General features: G+C 32.5%; 2 protein-coding genes across 2 annotated transcripts; both read right to left on the bottom strand.

The window, feature by feature from the left end:
- Positions 1 to 5,223: 5,223 nt before the first annotated feature.
- On the bottom strand, positions 5,224 to 7,981 carry LOC148205602 (uncharacterized). The gene is made up of 7 exons (XM_088104892.1): positions 7,814 to 7,981; positions 7,367 to 7,652; positions 7,144 to 7,277; positions 6,936 to 7,048; positions 6,719 to 6,845; positions 6,127 to 6,236; positions 5,224 to 5,239 (listed from the first exon to the last, which is right to left on the bottom strand). Exons 1-7 carry the CDS (start codon positions 7,979 to 7,981, stop codon positions 5,224 to 5,226), a joined length of 954 nt encoding a protein of 317 aa, XP_087961018.1.
- A 7,579-nt stretch (positions 7,982 to 15,560) lies between these two features.
- Positions 15,561 to 18,075, bottom strand: LOC148205601 (GDSL esterase/lipase At1g29670-like). The gene is made up of 5 exons (XM_088103591.1): positions 17,736 to 18,075; positions 16,886 to 17,010; positions 16,556 to 16,801; positions 16,177 to 16,432; positions 15,561 to 16,089 (listed from the first exon to the last, which is right to left on the bottom strand). The coding sequence occupies exons 1-5, from the start codon at positions 17,980 to 17,982 to the stop codon at positions 15,866 to 15,868; spliced, it is 1,098 nt and encodes a 365-aa protein (XP_087959717.1). The 5' UTR covers positions 17,983 to 18,075; the 3' UTR covers positions 15,561 to 15,865.
- Positions 18,076 to 24,352: the final 6,277 nt, after the last annotated feature.

Raw genomic sequence — 24,352 nt, 5'->3', positions numbered from 1 at the left:
AAAAGAAACAAAAACACAAACTTTTACAGAATTAGTGTTTAGGTGAAATTGGTTTACGGAATTAGTAACTTTTATGTCAAATTTGTTACCAATGAAGAGCATTGGTAAATTTGAAGATAAATGATTTTGATGATGCTGAAAGATGATACATTGTTATAGTTGTTTTAAAAGCAATTTGTAGATTATAAATGTATTAGGAAAAGCCTTAAACATGTAATACTTAGAAAAATTCGTATTTTTAGAACTGCTACGCATTTAATCGATTATTAGAAGCTATAATCGATTATCCTGAGCCCTTCTGAAAAACCTCGTTGCTCTGGAATAATCGATTATTACTCCAAATAATCGATTATCACTAGTTCTGATGAGAACTGCCAAAGTCTCTGGAATAATCGATTATTCCTCAGGATAATCGATTATCACTTTTTGAAAACCCTGTAACGGACTCAAATAATCGATTATCACTAACAATAATCGATTATCTGCGGCAGTTATAATTCATCTTTGCGAACTTAGACCAGTTGGCTATATAGGTGAGTTCCAAAACTCTTAGAAAGAACTCTGAGCTTTTGAGAATACAGTGTGATCTGAGGAAGTTCCATAAGCTAGTTCATTGCACTGCCTAGTCTCGTGAAAAGAAGAAGCTCACGCTCTGTGGGTCAAAGGTCAGAGCGATTCTCTTCGAGTTGGCAACGCTACTGTTCGTCCGGTTCGTTGGTCGAAGGAAGAACTGTTCTGCACTGTTCCGGTTCGTCAGTCGAAGGAAAGTGTAGATTGTTTGCTTCCAGTTCGTTGGTCGAAGGAAGGTTTTATATTTCTGTTTTTATCCACTCTTAATTGTAATTTTGTTGAAACTGATTTTAGTAAAAATCGTTAATCACTTTTTATAGTAATTAACAACTGGACGTAAATTCTTTTGAATCGAACCAGGATAAAAATCCAGTGTGTCAACTTTTCTATTCCTTACACTCGTTACTGTTTTATGCACATCAATTGTTTGTTAAATTTTCTCTAAAAAAATTGATTTTCTAAAACCAACCATCATAACTTGATTTGTGACCGTAACACGCTTTCCGAGTATTTTATTCCGCTGTGCGACTCTATAACGGTACCGATTGTTCCTACAAAATTAATCCTTTTCATCGATACCTAAACAAGAAAATACCCCGATTAGATTGAAAAATCGGTGTTTTTTTACCCTGCTGAAGAAGAACTCATATAGAATAGATTTAGTTTTTAAACAACAGGTGGAAATCGATCTAGACTAAAACCTCGATAAGCACACATAATGTTTTCTGGAACAAGTTTTTCATAACATCATTATTGTTACGATAAGGTGTCTTTTGTTAGTCAACTCAGTTTAGTATTTTAATTTTGTTTATTGTTAGTGCAATTTGTTAGCCTTCCACGTTATAAGGATTGTTGAAACGTGGATATTTAGTCTTCCATGTTTTAGGGGTTCTTAAAGTGTGGATGCTTAATTTTCTCTAGCTTGTTGTGAAAGGCCTATATAAGCCTCTTGCATTAACAAAGTGAATGTTCTTTTCTATTGCAATTTTGTGTGTATTAGCTCAATATCCAACAAATTTGGTATCAAAGTTTTGAAAGAAGCCTGATAGAGTGCGAAAGCAAACATATGAGCGTGAGAGACATGGCAATTAAGGCAAACAATTTGTACAAGCCTCCATTCCCAAATTTGATAGGGACTATGATCATTCGAGTCTTCTCATGGAAAATCTCTTGAGATCAAAAAAGTATTGGAACGTGGCAGAATCAGGTTACAAAGAGCCTGAGGAGGACACTTTTAATATGAGTGTCCTAATTGGCAGAAGGCAGTCCATTACATGAAACTAGATGAAGAAGAGGAATAATTATCGATGATGTATGTTGAAGAAAATAATGCAGAGCGAGATAATATATGGTTTATTGATAGTAGTTGCAACAATCACATGACCGACAACAGAAAATGGTATCACAAGGAGGATGAGAAATTTTCACATTCAGTATAACTGGGAAATGATACAAGAATGATATTTTGTGGCAAAGGAGACATCAAACTTGAAATGCATGGAAGAACACATGTAATAAGTGATGTGTTATATGTTCATGAGTTACATAGTAATTTATTGAGTGTTTGTCGATTACAAGAGAGGGGCATCACTATTTTAATTTAGAATGGAGATTGTCAAATTTACGATCAAGATTGAGGTCTTATTATATCCACTCTTATGTCAGAAAACAGGATGTTTCATGTCCTTGCTTCTATTGTGTTCTCACATTACTTGCAAGTAAATTCACAAGAACTTGCTCATTGATGGCACCGAAGGTATGGCCATTTGAGTTACAAAGGTCTAAGAATACTAGAATATGGAAATATGGTGAAAGGTTTGCTGCAATTTCAGCCTTCTACATAGGTATGCACTGATTGTCTAGTGGGAAAGCAAAGTAGAGTGTCAATGTCAAAGAAAAGTAGTTGGAGAGCTTCTCAACATCTTGAATTGGTATATGCAGACTTATGTGGCCCAATTGCCCCTATCTCTAATAATGCAAAAAGGTACCTTCTTAGTTTTATTGACGATTTCAGTTGCAAGATGTGGATTTATTTTTTAAGGAAAAGTCAGAAACATTTGTCATGTTCAAGAGTTTCAAGAAAGTTGTGGAGAATGAAACTGGTTTACCAATGTGCTATTGCGAACTAATCAGGGTGGAGAATTTACTTCACAAGAGTTCAATGTGTTTTGTACAAAGAACGGAATCAAACAACAAATCACTACGGCATATACACCCTGACAAAATAGGGTTATAGAACGAAGAAATATAACAATTTTGAACTTGATAAGAAGCATACTATCAGATAAAGGCATTCCAAAAAATTTCTGGCCAGAAACATCCAATTGGTCAACACATGTACTAAATAGGAGTCCTATTGTCGCGGTTCAAAGAGTCATACCAGAGTGGAATTAAGCCAAAAGTTGATTACTTCAAGATCTTTGTTTGCATTGGACACGTCCATGTTCTGGATGCTAAAAGAATCAAACTTGATGATAAAAGTGAGAAGTATGTATTCTTTGGTATAAGTGAAGAATCGAAAGCATATCACATGAATAATCCTATCACTAAGAAAATAATAATCAACAAGGACATGATTTTTGAAGAAGAATCAAGCTGGGATTGGGAAAAGAGTGCTAAAGATGGTAAACTCAACGTGCTTGGTTAAGAACATGAGCAAGTTGCACAAGAAGAAGATGGGTTAATTCTCGAGGAAGAGAACAATTCAACTATAGTTGCAAGTTCGAGCTTAAACAGTACCCTCTCACCTACTCTAGTGGATTAACAAGAAAGTGTTTTGAATCAAGAATGTAATAGATTACCTCCTGCTTGGATGCGAAGTGGAGATTACATATGTGGAGATGCTTTTTCAGAGCTCAAAGTTTAAATAAGAAATTTGGCAGTGCTTGTGGATAATGAAAATCCAATTGATTTTGATGAAGTTGTGAGGCATTCCAAATAGAGAATCACAGTGAAGGAAGAGATTGATGTAATATAAAGGAATCAAACATGGGAGCTCACAAGTCTACCTGCAGAAATGAAGAAGATTGGGATGAAATGGGTCTTCAAAACGAAACTAAATGAGAAAGGTGAGATGGACACATACAAAGCACAGGTAGCCAAAGGGTACACACAAAGGTTTGGTATTGATTACAATGAAGTTTATGCACCGATGGCAAATAGGATACCATCTAGAACATCATAGCACTTACAGTTTAAAAGAATTGGCCCTTGTACCAACTTGATGTGAAAAATGTGTTTTTGCATTGAAAGTTAAGGGAGACTATGTTTGTAAAGCAGCTACCTGGTTTTGTGAAGATATGGAGGAGGAGAAAGTTTACAAACTCAAGAAAGAATTCTATGAGCTTAAACAAGCTCCAAGGACGTGGTATACCATAATAGAAGGGTATTTTCTCAAAGAGGGTTTTGAGAAGTGTGACTTTGAACATGCTTTCTTCCTTAAAAGTGAAGAAAGGGGTAAGTCTTTGACTGTTAGTTTATATGTGGATGACCTTGTTTTACTAGAAATTATGAAAAAATTATGGATCACTCTAAGGAGTCAATAATGAAAAATAAATTTGATATGAGTGATCTAGGCAAGTTGAGGTACTTTTTGGAAGTAGAAGTCCTACAATGTAGTGAGGACACACTCCACTCACGTTTTGGGCAAGATGATCTATGCAAGTTTTTATCCAATTTTTTAGTGTTCGGAATTGAAATTTTTTGTTTCCGAATGTTTAATTCTGTTTGTAATAGTATATAAAGTTTTTTTTATTTATTATTTAAGGATAGTATCAAACTTGTATCTCTTTAAATTAATAAATGTTTTATAAATTATAAGTGAGATCTTGAAAAGAGTGCTATAAAAATGTTCTAGATATGCATAAATTCAAAAAATGTAAATTTGTATCTAAATGAGTGCATACTAACTTCTAAGAATGACTAAAATTATCAAAATTTGCATTGTATTTCATACATTATAATAAATGTTATGAACAAGTTTCAATACACTGAAATATACAATATAAGTGCTTAGAACTATCCAATAAAGCAAATTTGATGGCAAAACAAACTAAATAGTTTATATAATTTGGTTTGCAATTCTGGGTCTGCTATAAGTGGATGAATTCATGATCCCATCATCTAAGAACATCTAATATGATGCTAATGAAAGGCTAAAACAGACAATTTATGAAAGGACTAATGAAGAATGAAAACTTAATTTAAGTTATTCTAGAAAACCTAAAATCTACACGGGTCAAAATCTATAAAATGCGTGAAATGGATTAATTGACAATTCAACAATGATCCAGTCACTAGTGCAAAAAAGGTTTTTTATACCTCTTAAAAAAGGCTTTTTATACCTATTTTTGGGTAGGTATAGAAGCAGGGGATATAGAAAGTTTTCAATTTTTTATACCTACTCTAGAACCGGTGTAGAAAGTTTTACTTTTATGCCTATTCTGTTTATAATAGGTATAAAAGTCTGATATTTATACCAGAGAAAAAAAGTTTTTTTTATACCTGCTGATGCTATAATAGGTATAAAAATCTCACTTTTATACCTGCTAGTACTATAACCGGTGTGAAAAAAGAAGACTTTTTATATCTGATATAGATTTAACCAGTGTAAAAAGTGACGTTTTTTTAAAAATATTTGATTTGTATATACTACTATCCATATTCAAACCTGCATAAAATTCAATCCCAAAATACAGTTTAAATAATCAATAACGAGTAAAATAATCAATATTATTTCAATTACTAACACATCAAAATGTAATATTTACCTATCAAAGTTCCTAAATATATTTACCTAACATAGTTACTTAATATAGTTACACATAAAATAGTTCGTAAATTCAAAATGTAATATTGAAACATCTAATAATTTACAAATGGTTAAAAAAATGCAGTCCAATGCTCCCGAGCATCCTTTATGACATGTTGCTCCATTGGAAATGTATAATCAAATATCTACACAATGAATACTTTGAGTCAAATTATAATATTAATGGCTTAATATCTTAATTATAATATTAATGGCTTAATAATAAGTTACCAATTTGTTTTTTTTAAACCTGAAGGTGCATTCAAATAATCATGTTAGGAACCTATTTACTACTCTTTGTATGGTACAAAAATCAAGTCGGTCAAATTCAGGGACATAAATTTATAATCATGTGATTTTAATAGAAAATAATTGTCAAAATATGATATCACATTCAACAGGACATAATATGGCCTTCACTAGGATAGGTAATATTAATTCACATAAAAAAAACAAATTAAACAGAATTACTCACAGTGAGTGGCCACCCTCTCAAAGTCAAATTATTGCTACCTTGATTTGATCCTGTCACCAGAAAATATCTTGTTTAATATTTTTATGTGCATGAATAGTACAAAAGAATCATAAAGAAATTAACACTAAATGTGGAACTTATTTACCCCAGAAAAAAAAGTATTTTAGGTAGTTAAAAGTACTAATTATAATAGTGAATGAATATTTGTACATCGTTAGTTCTAAGAGGATCCAATCAGCACCAATAAATGAGTGATAGAACAGTTTCTTACCTGTGGCTCACATACATAATAGAGCAAGACAGAGAATATAACCTGGCATGATCCTTTAATGCTCTGTTCATTTGTTGTTGTGCAGTGCGCTTCACCTCATCAATTGTCATCTAGGAACAATGATATAAGCTAATTAGAACATCCTTTCAACAAGATTAAACAGAACTTTCTAGCAAGTCAGAAATAAATTCCATTTTTTAGCATTAGAAAATATGTCAGCAGAAATAAAATGAAAATATGAACATAGACAGTACAATGAGAGCTTGAAATATAGGGAAGCTGGTAAAACTAAAATCCATATGGTTTTACTGATCCTATTTTCAACCCAGCTTACTACCATTCAAGATAAGAAAGTTTTCTCAAGTTTAGAAGAAAATAATTTATAGTCTCATTACATACATATGATATACATATATACATTAATTGGATAAATTTGGAAACAAGCACTGCGTATTCTAGGAAACAAATGCCTGAGATTGTGGGATTGATACCGCATACTCATCTGATAAATGTAATAAAACAGATAGAAGTGAATCACTGAAAAGTAGAAACAATTTCCTTAAAAAAAGCATTAAAAGAATGTAAATGGTACCTTTTTTATGGGATATGCTGGCAAGGGATTGGGGAAATTGGATGGTGTGGGATAATCTGTCATAGCTGTATAAACCCACGTCGTCCTAAGCCATCCTTCCAGAGAACCTGCCCCAAAATCATTGCTTCTGAAAAACATATATATATTTATTAATTATATAATCAACTAAATTAATTCATCATTGAACTAAATCGTTTTCCATTAATCATGCTCTCACTTGCAAATTCTGAATGATTTCTGTAACAGTTCCAGTCCCCCGGGTTTGTTGGCCGTGTGCTCTATTAGTTTCCATGACCCTTTTAACACTTTGTAACAATTCTCACTCTCGCTCTGTGGTAACACATGAAACGAAAAATTTCATTCAAATAGTGGTACTATTACACATGCACGTGTGTATTACTTGCAGATTATTAAGAGAATCAAACTCTGAAATCTTGCGAGATGATGCTGTTGAAGATATCTGGTGAAACCAAATCCATGAATTGGAGAATGGGAGCAGAGGATGCCAGAGCTCCAATTGCAACGTGTGGATACTTCATCCTGAACCAAGCTGCCAACACTACAAAACAATACCCATTTAGATTTTAGATTCATCTCGATTTGGGGGACTCAAACAGCGATGATGACTCATGAGAGATAGGTTTATACTTCCTCCATAGGATCCTCCAAACACCACAACGAGAGAATCAGTTGCTGACAAATTCTTCTTCAAATCAATGATGAGAGTGGCATAATCGGCTAATGCCTGTGTGGAGCTCAAATACCCCAGTGTGGTAGCATTTGCGTATGCAACCTTCCTGTTTCCCCCAAATGGTATTGATTTTCCGTAGAATCTATGCTGCAGTTCGATTTGTGATATATGAAGTAGGATATGTTTCCTATGTTTCCGTAGAAAATAAAGGTTTGAAGACAGGCGTACTCCATCCTTCGAAACCTATGTAAATGTAAAAAAATATAGAAGTTTGGTAAGGATAGATGCCGCATAGTTATTATAAATATAAATACATACAGACACTTAGATATAAAAGAGGGTCTCCTATAAATATAGCTCATAAGAAACAATTTTATGAAAAAAAAAATAGTAACAGGACAAACCTTACTAGCAGGAAACACCATTGCAAGCACAAAGTAGTTCCCCACATCATCATCATCATCAACTGCCTTCCCAATTTTTAGTCCATGGCATTTGGCACACTCATTAGCTAATGGCATGAGGGGAAAACTACGCACCACAGGGATCTTGTCTCGTACCCTCACCATCATCCACTCAATCACCTATTCCCATATCTCATTGCTCACTTCTGCGTCATCTAGAAGCCGCAATATTACCTAAAATTCAACAAATCCGAGATATTAGCTCTAATTTTAACAATCTTCCGTGCAATCATAAATCTTGAAATTGTAAGCATTTTTCACCTCAGTATCAGACTTCATAAAACTATCCCTTCAGTGACTGATATATATAAAATTCAGTAATGTTCAGAAAACTCAATTAAATAGTGCTTGGAAATTGTGAGAATCAGTTACCTCGAAGACGATCTGGCACGCTCGGAATCTGGCTGTTTTGTTGGATGTCGTAGCGGCAGCTAGGAGGAACTTGAGGAAGCAATCGAGGAACTCGTCGGAGGCGGAGGCAGCAAGGGCATAGACGAAGGAGACGACGCGTTCAACAGAGGCAAGGCGCCTCTGGAAATCAATGGGAGGAGTTAGGGTTCTGGAGAAGGCGGAAAAGAAGGCCGAAGAAGAGGATTTGGCTCGGAGGAGTGACATGAGCTTTCGGTTGTGGGTGGCGTATGATGTTCGAGCCTCATCGAGAATGGCCGCAATTTCAGCATCAATCGCTTCTAGATGAGTCGTGGAACCCTAACCTCCCAAATATAGCAAAAGAGAGAAGTCGCAGTCCAGTAGGATGAGGGTTTTCACGATTGATTTGGCGATTTAGAAGCAAAGGAGAAGAAGTGCAGCGTGAAAGTGAAGACGCGGGGAGAGGAAGTGAAGAGGGAAAACGCGGGCAGAATATTAAATATTTCATACCGGTTTAAAGTTGTAGTCGGTATAAAAAATGAACTTTTATACCTACTTTTATTCAAACCGGTGTAGAAGTATTTTTTATACCCATTTTTAGTACAATCGGTGTAAAAGAATTTATCTTATTTACGATAGTGCCATTACATTATTTTTTATACCTGATAAATTTGAACCGGTATAAACACTAGCTATAAAAAGCCTATTTTACACTAGTGAGTATACTAAAAATCTTTTTGATATGCATACATAGATAATACTAGAATCACATAAATGCAAAATCAAAAGTGAAAGCAAACTCGAAAACAATAAGCGAGAAAAATAACTACATTACCTAACTTTTGAAAAAATGTAGAAATTGAGTTCTAAACTAAAATCTAAGGATTGGAACATGTCAAGGATTATCAAAAACAACAAAAATTAGTAAAAACAAACATTGAAACTAAAAATCATCATATGAGTTGTGAGATAGTGAAAATGGGTTTTGAAGACAAAAGAAACATGATTCTTGGTCTATAGTTTAAAAAAAATCTAAAGTCAATTAGTTTATTGAAAATCATTGAATCAAGTGGGGACATTACATGGTATGATCTATAATCAGAAACCAAGAAAAAGAAATAAAATATGAATATATGAACCAAGCATCGTGAACTAAATTTTGACAGCAAAAGTGAAATGGATTTGATAGCATATGCATCTAGAAAATATAAAAACTGATGAAGGAAAGCTATTGTTAGTTAGTTACAGCAAATAGTAGTGTGTGTGAGAACTGAGTTATGGTAGAGTGAATGAGCGTATGAAATTGAAAGTGAAGAAACTGTAATGTATTAGAAAAAACTAAAAAATGAGAATGGTACAGATAGGTATATATGTAGAAGGAAGAATGGACTTGGTCAAAGCTACATGACCGTTATTACAGTTGCAATTTAAACTACTCAACACACCCCTCCTAAAGTGAAACTGTTGAAAGATCTAATTCCAAGGTGTTCTCTCAATTTCTGAAATCTGTTTTGGCGAAGTGCTTTGGTAAAAATATCAGCAGCTTGATCCTCAGTTGGACAATGTAGGAGATCAAGTTTCTTCTTATCAACTTGCTCTCTCAAGTAGTGATACCGTGTTTCTATGTGTTTGCTGCGTCCATGTGCCACAGGATTTCTGGCAAGGCTGATTGAAGATTTGTTGTCAACCATGAGCTTCACTGGTTTGCAATAGTTGATCATCAGTTCATCAAGCATCGCTTCAATCCAAGCACACTGACATGCAGTTTCTGAAGCAGCCACATATTCGGCCTCGCATGAAGACAGTGCAACAATGTTCTGCTTCTTCGAGCACCAACTAAATGTAGCCTCCATGAACTTGAGTACATATCCGAAAGTGCTTTTTCTGTCAAGCTGATCTCCAGACCAATCAGAATCACTCCATGCTTCCAGAACTTCATTCATTTCACTGTGTTTCTTTGGATAAAATAGACCATAATCTGCTGTTCCCTTTAGGTATCTTAATATGTGTTTGGCAGCACTCAGATGTGATTGTCTCGGATCTCCCATATACCTGCTAATCAATCCAACACCGTAAGAAATATCAGGTCTACTGTTGCATACATACCTGAGTGAGCCCACGATCTGCTTATACAAGGTTGCGTCAACTCTTTCATCCTCTGCTTGCAGTGATAGTTTTGTGTTGGCCATTATGGGTGTACATGTGCTGTTGCAATTCTCCATGCCAAACCGTTTCAAAATATCACTTACATACTTCTTTTGATGCACCAGGATTCCACCATCTACACGTGAGAATTCCAGCCCAAGAAAATAACCTAGATTTCCGAGATCAGTCATCTCAAAGTCTTCTTTCATCCTTGCTTTGAACTCATTGATTTCTTCTTCATTATTACCTGTTATTAATAGATCATCTACATACAAACAGATTAATACAATGCCATTGTTACTAACCTGTTTTGAGTAGACTCCAAACTCAACCCTGCATTTCTTGAATCCATTCTTTATCAGCCAGGAATTAATGTGTGTGTTCCAGGCTCGTGGTGCTTGTCTTAGCCCGTACAACGCCTTGTTGAGTTTGAACACTTTAGCTTCTTCACCCTTTTTGACAAATCCAGGAGGCTGTGTCACATATACTTCTTCTTCCAACGGGCCATTTAAGAAAGCTGACTTTACGTCCATCTGACTGATTTCCCAGCCTTTTGCATTTGCTATGGCAACAACAAGCCTTACGGTCTCTAACCTTGCTACTGGTGCAAATACGTCTGTAAAATCCACTCCAGGCTTTTGGAGAAAGCCTTTTGCAACTAATCTCGCTTTTAGCTTGGATATACTTCCATCTGGTTTTAGTTTAGTTTTGAATACCCATTTGACTTCTATCGGATGCTTGTGTCTAGGCAGTTCTGTCATCGTCCATGTGCCATTCTTCTCAATTGCCTTTAATTCTTCTACCATAGCTTCCTTCCATTTTTCTTCTCTGATAGCTTGTTCCCAAGAAAGTATCTCTGTATCAACAAGAAAGGCATCATGATAAATCTCACCTGTTTCTGTAATCTCTCTATCAGTATAGACCTCATGATTCATTAGTCTTGTGGAAGGAAATCTGGTACGTTGTGATTTCCTAATGTTGTCAACTCCTTCATTTGTAGCCATCTGATCACCAGCCTCAAGTCTCCTATCTTCTAACCAACTGGGAACTATTCTGTTAGAACTTGGAGTTGATTCCAATTCCTGCCAATCATAGATTGCTGATTCATCAACAATAACATCTCTACTGATTACAATCACCTTTTTCCTCGGGTTGTACATCCTGTAGGCACCTGTGCTGTGATATCCAACCAGTATTAAAGCTTCACTCTTGTCTTCTAATTTTCTTCTCTTCTCATCTGGAATGTGCTTATGACAGATTGATCCAAATATCCTCAGATGTTTAATTGATGGCTTGACTCCAGTCCATGCCTCTTCAGGAGTAGTGTCTATCAAAGCCGTGGTTGGGCATCTATTCAACAAGTAGGCTGCTGTAACAACAGCTTCTCCCCAGAGATTGTGTGGTAGATTCTTTCCTTTCAGCAAGCATCTTGTCATCTCAACTAGAGTTCTGTTTCTCCTTTCGGCTAAACCATTGTGCTGTGGAGTGTAGGGTGCTGTGACTTCATGATTAATTCCCTTTCCTTCACAAAACCTGTTCATCTCGCCTGAGTTGAATTCTCCACCGCCATCAGTCCGAAGTATCTTGACTTGTAGGGCAGATTGTCGCTCAACAAATGCACAGAATTTAACAAAATATGAGTAAACTTCCTTTTTTTCTTTTAACAAATATACCCATAATTTTCTTGTCCATTCATCAACAAAAAGGAGAAAATATTTATTACCTCCATATGTAGTTGTCTCGAATGGACCACAAACATCTGCATGCACGATTTCAAGCGGCTGTTTGGCACGTTTTGGAGCAGATTTCCCGAACCTTGACCTGGTTTGTTTGCCCAGAATGCATTCTTCACATAGTTTCTCTGGAACAGTAATCAGAGGAATTCCTTTTACTAAATCTTTGCTTTTTAACAGGCTTAAACTTCGAAAGTTTAAGTGCCCTAGTCTGTAATGCCATTTCCAACTTTCATCTTCAATACTCATAGATGATAAGCATTGTATGGTAGAAGCATTTAGATTGACCTTGAAGGTTCTGTTCTTAGCAATTGGAGCCTTGATTATTAGGCGATCTTTTTTATCAAACACTTCTATTGAATTGTCACGCATGATCATGGAGTAACCTTTCTCAAGAAGCTGTCCAAGGCTCAATAAATTGCTCTTCATACTGGGAACGAATAGCACTTCATCCATATAGGCAGTCTCTCCATTCTTGCATGTGAGCAAGACTTTTCCCACTCCTTCTGTCATTACCATGCTGTCATCTGCAAACCTTATCTTGCTTTTCTTACTTGAGTCTAATTCAACCAGCCAATCTCTTCTTCCAGTCATATGATTAGAGCATCCCGTGTCAAGATACCAACTCTGATCATTCTCCACATGTTCTTGGTTGTAGTTTGTCAACATAACGCATCTTTCTTTTATTTTTGCATCTGCATGTTGTCTCTCACCTGATTGATAACAGCTGGCCTTTATTTCTCCACTGTCTGTTAAACGTGTCGTGTTGTCCATAGGTAACGTGTAATCCACATTCTTCCAGCACATGTCCTTTGACATCAAATCTTTGTCCATTTTTCTAATTTCACTTGCAACACCCATTAATACCACTAATTCTGATTCACAGTCATGTGCATCTTGTGCCAGATTTGCAGTATCATCACTTTTGCCCTTCGTAGCAGATTCGTTGTGCCAGCAATCATAGGAATAGTGACCATACTTCTTGCAAACGTAACACTGTATGTTCCGTTTATCTGTGCCTTTCCTGCCTCTGCCTCTCGAACATCTACCACCTCTGTTACCTCCATCTTCTTCGTTTTCTTCATCATTCTGATCTGAGTATGTCGTATTTCTTCCTCCATTTCGTCCACCTCTACCTCTCGATCTTCCTCGGCCTCTGCCTCGGTTCTTGTAGTTTTGTTTCGTTCTTGCTTGAAGAGCTTGCTCCGTTGCTTGTATCGCAGCTGCTTTCTCAGCATTCTTTCTTTCAAGCAGTCTCTGTTCATGTGCGACAAGCGAATTCTGTAATTCTTCTATTTTCAGCGAATCGAGGTCTTTACACTCTTCAATGGTGATTACAATGTGATCATACTGCGGGGTTAGAGTACGCAAGACTTTTTCAATTAATTTTCTATCCTTAACAATTTTTCCGCAGGCCCTCATATCATTGATGAGATTCTGGATTCTGCCCATGTATTCAATCACAGTTTCTTCCGTCCCCATGCCCAGAAGTTCATATTGACGCTGTAACGCTTGTAGTCGCACCTTTTTTACTTTTCCCGTATTCCCATAACCTTCTTGGAGAATATCCCAGGCTTCCTTGGCAGTAGACGCTTTAGAGATCTTTTGAAAAATGGTTGGAGAAACGCATTGATGAAGAAGCATTCTGGCTTTGCAATCCAGACGACGTTCTTCCTTCTGAAGTTTCTTCGCTGCTGCTGTATCATCTTCTTTCAATTCTTTAACTCCCTGTTTCACGATTTCATCAACCTCTTGATACCCTAGAATCGCCTCCATCTTAACGCACCAGTCATCATAGTCTTTTCCATCGAAGACTGGAAGATTGCTGTGAACCATGTTTGCCATCGCACCACTCTTTGATCGTCACCAAAGATTCTGCGAATGTCCCGAATCGAAACGAATGCTCTGAATACCACTGTTAGTCAGTTACAGCAAATAGTAGTGTGTGTGAGAACTGAGTTATGGTAGAGTGAATGAGCGTATGAAATTGAAAGTGAAGAAACTGTAATGTATTAGAAAAAACTAAAAAATGAGAATGGTACAGATAGGTATATATGTAGAAGGAAGAATGGACTTGGTCAAAGCTACATGACCGTTATTACAGTTGCAATTTAAACTACTCAACAGCTATAACATGGCGACAAACATCAATAAAAACTGATAAAGTTTGCCTCATACCAGCTCATTGGGGGAGTCATATGCTTAAGATAGTTTTCAATTAATGATGTAAGAAATTATACTAATAATTCATAATTAAGCTAATTAATACACACAAGCAAATCATAAAAGATAAAATTTGTGAGAAGAACATATCTATTCGAAGCATTTGAATTATTATAGACACAATATCAAATCAATAACAACAATAATATTAATATATCTTTTAAGCTATCCTTTATTTAAATTTAACCATTTTTAATTGAAAAGTTACTTACAAAATAAATAAAATCTATTTACAAAAAAATTATAAAAATTTTATATTTCATTTTAATTATAATTAAAATAATAATAATAATTTTATTATTTTTTATTATCATAAAGAGAAGTGAACACATATAAAACATCTTTCCTTTTTTAGGAAAATATAAATTCAGTACGTCCACACTGCTCTCACGTTCTAAACTTTCCCATTTTCTCTATTTTCCTCTTCAACATCTCATATATTTTTCCCTTTTCTCCTCGTTTAAAAGTTAGCTATATAGGGAATCTGAGACCTAGATATGATTTGTATAATGTATGAAGTTTTTGAATTGTTTAAATGTTGGAAATTTGTTGTTGAATGTTTAGGTAGGGTGAAATCCTTATATTTTCACACGAATAAGAGAAAATCTCACCCAAACAAGACCCTTTCTTGTTTAAGCAAGTGGCTTCTCGCTTATGTGAGAATGTCACTTTCATTATTTTTTGTCTCTTATCAAATTGTCATCGAAGCGAAAGTGACAATTTTGATCTTTTATTATTAAAGTACTTTTTAAATGAACATTAAAGCACTTTATTTAAGAAAAGTAACATGTGTCGTTTTTATTAATTATTTCAAATTCAAATCTAATATTCTTAAATTAATTAGAACACTTTGCGATTTTAATTTTATACTTTTAAATTTTTTGTATAACATACACTGATTAGAAACCATTTTCTCTTTTCTTAATGCCATGAATGTCATTTCAACAGTAAGACTCTTGTGAACTATATCTCTGAATCATTCACAGAGAAACTTTCACAATGTGTATCCATAAGCTACAACAGATTATTCAATGTAATTAAATAAGCAATCTTCTAAAGCTTGGTCACAATTACACATGTACTTACGAATCCACATGAACACTTAGCATATATGAATATGTAAGAAAAAGATGAGAGAAAACTCATAAGCTACAACAGATTATTCAATGTAATTAAATAAGCAATCTTCTAAAGCTTGGTCACAATTACACATGTACTTATGAATCCACGTGAACACTTAGCATATATGAATATGTAAGAAAAAGATGAGAGAAAACTCATAACCTACAACAGATTATTCAATGTAATTAAATAAGCAATCTTCTAAAGCTTGGTCACAATTACACATGTACTTATGAATCCACGTGAACACTTAGCATATATGAATATGTAAGAAAAAGATGAGAGAAAACTCAAGACTCTTATGACTCAAAAGAAATAAATAACACATTCCAAGAACATTAGATGTGGTTGTAGCACAGCTTATGGCCACTACCCCACTAGACCATGTTCATCTTAGAGATCAGATCTGAGCTAAGTGTTGGATATCCATAGGGTAAGCATCTGATGCAGATTGAGCATTGTAGGCTCTTTGAGCTACAATTAGATTTCCAGCCTCAGTAGGATGAAAAGCATCCCAAAACAAGTATTCTCTTCTGTTTGGGCATGGAGTTTGCATTGGCAGACATGTAATTTGACCATTGTTCCTTCCTACCCCACAACATCCAGCATTGATGACACTGAAACCTGAAGTTTGATTCATGTTAATATTACTCGGTGCTCTAAAAAGTGTAAAATCATGAATGTAAAATGGTTTGGTTAGAAAACAATTACCAAAGGCTGCAGGGTTGCTTATAATATCTTGAAAGATACCATAAGAATTTATGTAGATGACTCTTGCATCAGGCATCTGGCTGTTGAATTGGTCAGTGAGACCTTTCAATTTGTTGTTGAACATTTGGTTTGCAACATTGATTCTGTCAACGCATGTTTTACCATCTGGGCTGTTTCTGGCCAACTCATTTGGGCTGCAACCTATTTGGCCTATTCCAAACAGTACCATTTTTCTTGCACCATAGTTGTACAAAGTCTGCATGACAAACAAAAAACAGTCAATATTTAAATTTGTGAAACCCCAAGTTTTTTTTATGCAATTCATGTTATAATAGACAAATTGAAGAGGAAAAGATGACAAAGAGAGTTAGAGACTAACTTTTAGTTGATCAGTATATGCATTAATAAGAGCATCTGCAAACTGATCTGGTGTGTACTCCCTGCTGCTTGAATAGAATTGAGGCATGAAATAGTTGTTTAGATAATCATTGCTACCCAACCCAATTGAATATATGCACTTGCTCAAGTAATTTGCAGCTGAGTCCTCATTTCCTAGTAAAGATACCACTTGGTTCACTGTGCTTTGATAATTTTGCACCTGCCCACTAAAACTAATGCGCGCTCCCTACAAAACATATGAACAACTTCAGAAGATAAATACCAAAGAGGTTAAAAAAAGTGATCTTGCTTGAAGTTAATGTATGGGTACCAGTTGCTGTCCAGTTTCCTCTCTAATTCCAGCAGCAGCAGATGCATAATTCACTCCTTTAAGTATATCATCGCCACTAACTTCAGCATATGAAGGTATCAAATCATCGAATCCCAAGAGTTCGGCTGTTAAATTTCAACAGAATGTCAAATTAGAGTGAAACTTTTCTATATATTTACCATAATCAATTTCATGTGCCGGATCTACTGTGCTCTTGTTCTTGTTTGTTTTTACCAGATCAGTATATCTGTTTTAAGAATCTAACAGTAAATATTTTCCTTTATTAGTGTTTCTAAAGTTCTACCTCTACACGTCTATTCAATTGCACATTGAATACGGACAAACAGATCCATGTGCATAGAATTTAAGTCTCACTAACAAAACTTATGAGGGGTAAACTAACTCAGTGTAGTGCCAAAAAGCAACGCTTAATTGTCTGCTTCCCTCACTGCCATCTGCACCTTAATCCATTTTTTTTATTTCACCGGTCAAAAAATCAATGCTTCTTAACTATACCCTCTCGTTCTAGAGAAAATATATTAGGCGGTGTAGGTGTACATTAAATTTGTTGTCTGATTTTAGCATAAGACAGTTTGGCATCCAATAGATCATTATGCAAGCACATGCATATATTAAGAGTGTTTTTAGTTACACACTTAACTGATAGCTAGGTTAAAGAAAAGTGAAGAAAAAACATCAGATCTTGGGACCATTTTGCTGTCCTTGACTCTATCTAACTAAGACTTTGACAATGATGTTGATTACGAGTGCATGCAAGTGAATCTTAAGACAAGGATGCATGTCAACTAAAATGCTTTCCATGCAGATAATTAAGAAAGAGGAAGCTCACCAATTCCATCAACAGTGGTTTTCCCATTGGAAAACCTCCCAGAAGGTCCACCAGGGAAGTCAATCCCATAAGGTAGGTAATCAGCCCTAGCCAAAGATTGAAGCTCGTTGTTGTTCCCATTATCAACCAAGGAATCACCAAAAATGAAGTAGCATGGCACTTGTGGTGCAGCATGAACTCCAGTGCAAAAGCCAAGAACCACAAGCAGTGCCAAGATGGTTGTAGTTGTGAGATCTAAGGCTGCCATTGAGCAAGAAACGGTGGATTTGACTTGTGAGGAAGTGGAAAGAGTGAAACTAGGTAGCTATGGAAGATAGCATGTGTGAGTAATTGAATGTGGAAGGTGTGATATGAGTATGAGTATATATAGTAGAAAAATAAAGATAGTAGCATGGTCTATGGCTACAGTGTAGAGTATATAACTTTTACAGTTGGGAGTGTTGGTTAGGTGCATTAAATGGACGCGGATATATATTGTGAGATTCAATGAAATGACTCCATTACCAATTCCACTGTACCACCCCACCTCATTGATGAAATCTGATCACTGATGTGATTCCACTTTAATGCAGAGTTGCATTTTGCAGGATGAAAATTTCGACTCTTACTATTCTCAAAGACCTGCATTATAAACTCTGCTTTCATATGGTAGAGTGAACACCTTTCTGTAAAACTATTGTCTTTCTTGAAGCCAATTTTCTTACATTAATGAAAATCTCTTATCTATAATTTGGCGAATTTTATAATAAAAAAATATATTATCAATTTTATTTCATGAAGAAACTATAAAGAATTAAGGAGATTCTAAACCGAAACTTAAAATATAAATGAGAAATCGAAAATTTTGTTTTGACCTAAATTTAATTACAATTATAGAGTTATAGTTTTATTTTTGTGTCAGTTAGTTAAAAGAAAACACGAAAGGAGCAACTGAATTATGCTGGGTCGATCTAGTAATAAATTAGCAAAGTGTGATGCTGGTGTTTGATTTTGACAGAATAGATGTTTGTGTTGATAATGCCTATTTAGATGCCTTTCAAAGAATTTGTTCTGTTTTATATACTTTATGTTAGTTATATCATTAGTTGATAAATAGTTTTTAATATTATGTGCAAAATCTGAGTATTTTAATGTGAAATTTACAAAACTAAAAATATACATAATTAAATTTAAAATAAATAAAAATTTAATTTCATCTTAAAATTTTTGTTTTAGTTTAACTTCGTTAAATTGACTTGTAAAATAAAAAAAATTGTGCTTCTGATCATAGAAAAAATAGGTATTTTGGTTTTGTTATCACATTGAGTACTATGCACTTTGAATTAAATACTGATGAATAACTACATTTATAGCATTACAATAAGTAAAAGGTGAACAACTTTTTATAACTTTTTCTTAAGAACTTGCAAATATATAAAGTAGTTAACGATAACATAAAGAATTATAACTCAACAACTTTTGTAAAATTTCTTTATATTTGTAGTTTAATATATATATATATATATATATATATATATATATATATATATATATATATATATATATATATATATATATATGATTTCCCTAAAGAATAAATATAACAATAAATATCAAGATATCAAATATTATTTTTAATATCACATCTCTTGATTCATCAATCATAATTCCAGTTTTTAAAATATCTTCTAATACAAATAAACTTAAATGAAAAAATTTAAGTCACACAGATTAACATAAAAGCATATAAAACAATATTAATTGAAATATTAAAAATTATACATAGTCAATATTCATTACACACTTTAAGAATGGGATACTAACTACTAAATAGGAAACAAAGTTAATTGCAATGTGATAATTCACAAAAAAATTAAAGAAGTTAGTTGCATAAATATAATTAAAGAGATTAAAAAGGAATAATCAAAGTAATCTCAACACTTTTGAATCATTCCTCTTAAACGTCAAAGAAAACTCAAAATATGGGTAATACATTCAATATGTTATTACAGCATGCTACGAACAAATAAAGTTTTTTTAATGTTTATTGAAGTTTTAATCTCTAAAAAGTTATAAATTAATCAATGTTTTTACTTTTTACTAAAAAAAAGTTAGTTATGCTTTCTTAACTTATCTCCAAAAAATTATATTAATATTTTTTTATAACATATAAAAGTAACTTTTTTTTTAAATTATTCTACAAAAATCATTTATTAAATGATTTATTTATCATTATTCTTAACTTATACAATAGAAGTTTGATATACACGTAAAAAAGAAGAAGAAGAAGAATATGTACCAATAGTTAAAAAAAAAAAAAAGTGGGATAAATTCTCTCAAGAATAAACATAAATTTGATCTTCTGAAACCATCCAGAATACCTAGTAAGTTACCCACTCCTATATAGATAAATGATAGTAGATTGAAGAATTTAATGACCTGGTATGCTTTAGCACTCCATTATTAATATTATGATTATTATATCATTATTATTGTTTTTATTATTATTATTAATTTAAATCATTTAAGGCAAAAGGTCCACACTACTGCTCTTCATGGATGGTTATCATAGGATTAAAGCATTACTTTAATTTTGTGAGGATATGCATGCCTCTTCATTCAAACCAAACAAATCTGCAACCACATCAAAGGGAGGAAAAAAGTCAACTCTTAAATCATCAATACTAGGAATGTGATATATGGTAAAGAGATATGATTTTAGAATAAATAGGAAACAAAATATTTATAAATAAATTTAAAATAATTTATTCTTTATTTGTTTTAAATTTTGTCTTTCTAAACTTTTAATTCTTTATTTTCTTTTTACTTTATTTTATTTTTAATATCTTTTTATCAATTATCTTTCCTACATTCTATTACATCCATTAATAAAAAGATAATAATAATTAGAGTTAAATATGTTTGTAATTATTAAATTTAAATATTAAATTGAAATTCGTTCTTATTTAAAATTTTAATATATTTTAATTTTTAAAATTAAAAATAAATTAATGTGATCATTTTAACTCAATAATTTTAAAAAAAAAATCATGACAAACTATGTCTTAGGTAGTGTTTAAGCTATTTAGTTCAAACGTAAAAAAAAATTAACATATTTGAATTAAAAAAATTATATTTATCTATTTTTGAGTTTGGGAACTAATTGAGAAATATTAAATCTCATACTTTTTTATTTGATTTTACCACTAAACAGTCAATCAATCTATCTAAATTATATTATATAAATAATTTATACTGAAAAACTATATATATTGAATACTTATTGAATATTAAATCTAATTTAAAAATCATAAATATATAATAAAAAGTAAATATATGTTTTATAAATGATATATAATTTATTTCATATAAATTAACAAACACTTTTTTCTTTTGTCTCATTTTTTATATTCCAAACTCTTGTCAACTTTTTTCATCACATCCCCTATTTGATATTTTTTTCTTCATGGAGCAAGTTTTAAATTGTGTCTTAAAAAGAAGAGTCACACAAGGGAATCTTGTAGTTATGATGACAAGAAATAGCACTGAAATTAGCATGTGATTACAGTTAGAGTGAGTTGTTTCATAAATAATTCATCTGCCTTCTTATCTTATTATTATGTGTTTCCTTTCTGTGGCAAATGATAAAAACCATTATAAATCATGCTCTCCAATTTTTAGACATGTCCAAATATAGATCACTCCAGGTAAAAAGACTATTCTAATACAAGAAGATGTATAACCTACTTTTATAAAAGGTAAATTAAAATAACAGGTGTATTAATATGTAATTTACTTTATTTTTTAAAATTTTTACTACAAGAAAAAGCCTAGATCTTAGAGATAAAAAAAACATAACTAATTATTATAATCATTAATTTAGATTCTAATTTATAAATTAAAATTTATTGCTATCTAAAATTATCTTTATTATAAATAAAAAATTATAATTAATTTATAAATTGGTTATTGGTTACCAAAGTTTAACTATTGAATGAATTAGTGTTTAAATTGGTATTTAATTAATTAGTATTCAAGAAATGACTATTTAACCTTCTTCAAACTTTACTCTTTTTTTCATATAGATACTCTAACTTTTAATTTTATCTCAATTAATATTTAAATTTCATATCCTTTATAAAACTTACCCTCAAATTTTGCTATTTTTAAAAAGGACATAACATTTTAAGTTAACTATAGTTAATCCTTAACTTTTACTAATTTTTTTATAACTATTTTTTCCAGCATCTTCCAATTAAATAATTTATATTAAATATCTATAATTCATCAATATTTTTTTCAATGATTCATGTTTTATATTTTTTTTTTGTGTTGCAATTCATTTTACAAATCTAGAATATTTATAGCGCTACAGAATGATTTTCTATATTTTTATTTTATACAAGTGAATCAAAGCAAAATTCTAAGATTATAGGATTAACAAAATTATATATAATTTAATATAAAGATTTTATAGTATTCATTAATTTATAACTACAAATTTTCACAATCAATCAATTAAAAGTGCCATTGATATACTTTTAAAATAATTATAACATTATTTAAGTCATTGATAATATAATAGTTAAAAACATTAAAACATAATACAATTTAGGATTAAAAATAAAAATATATATATTTTTAATAAAACATTAACATTTAATGTAATTATTTTCAGAAAATATTATTTATAGAAGATTGAAAAATTTTAAGAATTAATTAGGATATTATTAAAAAATGAAGGTTTTGTTTATAAAAATGAATAACAAAAAACAATTACCACAAAACAAATTATAGTTTGCATGTCAATTTGGACCCAAAATGAAATACTCTTTCCCTTCATTTAAATTTTGAGTTAATGTTTTATTTATTTATTTATATATATATATATATATATATATATATATATATATATATATATATATATATATATATATATATATATATATATATATATATACATACTATACTGATGAACTTTTTTCCCACTAGTAATTGAGAAAACTAAGTTTTCCGATTCAAAATAGGTTTCTTTTATATCATAAATATCTTTGCTCGTATAATATTGAAAAAAAAATTAGTTCTAGTTGTATTAGTAGTGAAAAACAATGATTATTATATTGATTATACGTGGTAGGATAATTGTAAATAAGATAATACTTTTTATATGAGTTATAATTTATAACATATATAGATTCGGTGATATTTTTGTAATAAAGAATAAAACTTTTTTATATTTATTGTAGTTACAACTCATAAAAAATTAGACGCAATGACATTTTTATAATAAATAAGAAAAACTTCTATATCGATTTTAATTATAACCAGTAAAAAAGTTGATTTAATGACATTTTTGTAATAAACAACAAAACTTTTTATATGAGTTTTAATTATAACTGGTATAGAAGTGGTTTTCAATTAATCCCTTGTAGACATCTCCTTGCTCTACTACCTCCTAGACAAGCTCCTCTGGAAGAGGCCGATTCAAAGTTGTCGTACTCATAAGTGGCAACCCCTTCTAAATCGCCAAGTTGTCGCTTGACAAAACCCTCAACGTGTGTACCCTGGAAACAACTCCAGCTCAAACGACAAGGATTGAGTATGGGCACTATCGTGGATGACGACGTGAAACTGGTCGGCATCGAAGTAGATCCACGTGATGATGTCAAATATAGTAGTCCCTCGTAGTGTAGACTTGTTAAGATTAGTGCAACCATGTTGATGTTCGTTATGCGGGCTTTTGTGGCAACGGTTCCATGCTAGGAAAGGAATGAGATAGGGACGCACTTGGCCCAACCCTTGATTGGGTTGCATGAAAAGATCACGAACGAGTGGAAAGGCAATGTGGGGTTGTTGGAGAATATGCAAAGGATGAAGAAGCTAGGATAGTCGTTGGTTGAGTTCGTTGACTCTTTTCGCTTTCCCCTAAACCAGACCTACTATGCCTAACCATCGTTCGCCCTCGTTGTCGATGAATATTTTTGAATTTAAAACTTTTTTGGTCTGGTTTTTCTTTTTCAGGTGACGCACGCGATGATGTTCATGGTTGCTCGTGGTCTCAGAACTGCAATGAAGATAAACATGATTTGCAGCTACATGTGATTTTGCATCTTAGAAGTTAGATCTGCATTGTGATGAAGATGTGTGATAGTGATTGCGTCGAGAAGCTCTGGTGATTGTGTGGTGAATGTTGATTTATTGTTGTTCGAGGCTCGTGGTTGTAGTGACAAACGATGATTTAAATGTGGTTGTGTTGATTTTGGTCGGTGAGAGAGGAAGACATTCGTATAAAAAATGACATTTTCTATACCAATTTTGGAACTAGAATAAAAAGTCAATACTTCTTACACTACTATTTCTATACCAATTCCATAACCGGTATAAAAGAAAACCATTTTTTTTAACCTGGAAAAAAAATATTTTTCTACACTAACGTATAAATTATATTCATTCCATATGATAAACATATGAAATTAATCAATTCAGTTTCAATGGTACGAATTGAGTCTTCAAGCACCGCATTACATATTTTTAGTTATTGAAATAAAAAAAATGTAACAAGGATTTATTATAGCTTGTTTTAAAAACTGAAATCATAATAAATATTTGAAAAGTCAAAAGTGTTAATTTTTTTTTAA

This window comes from Vigna umbellata, chromosome 1 (assembly GCF_029865625.1).
Source record: "Vigna umbellata cultivar VRB3 chromosome 1, Vumbellata_1.0, whole genome shotgun sequence".
Lineage (NCBI taxonomy): Eukaryota > Viridiplantae > Streptophyta > Magnoliopsida > Fabales > Fabaceae > Vigna > Vigna umbellata.
This window is presented reverse-complemented; position numbering and strand designations above follow the sequence as displayed.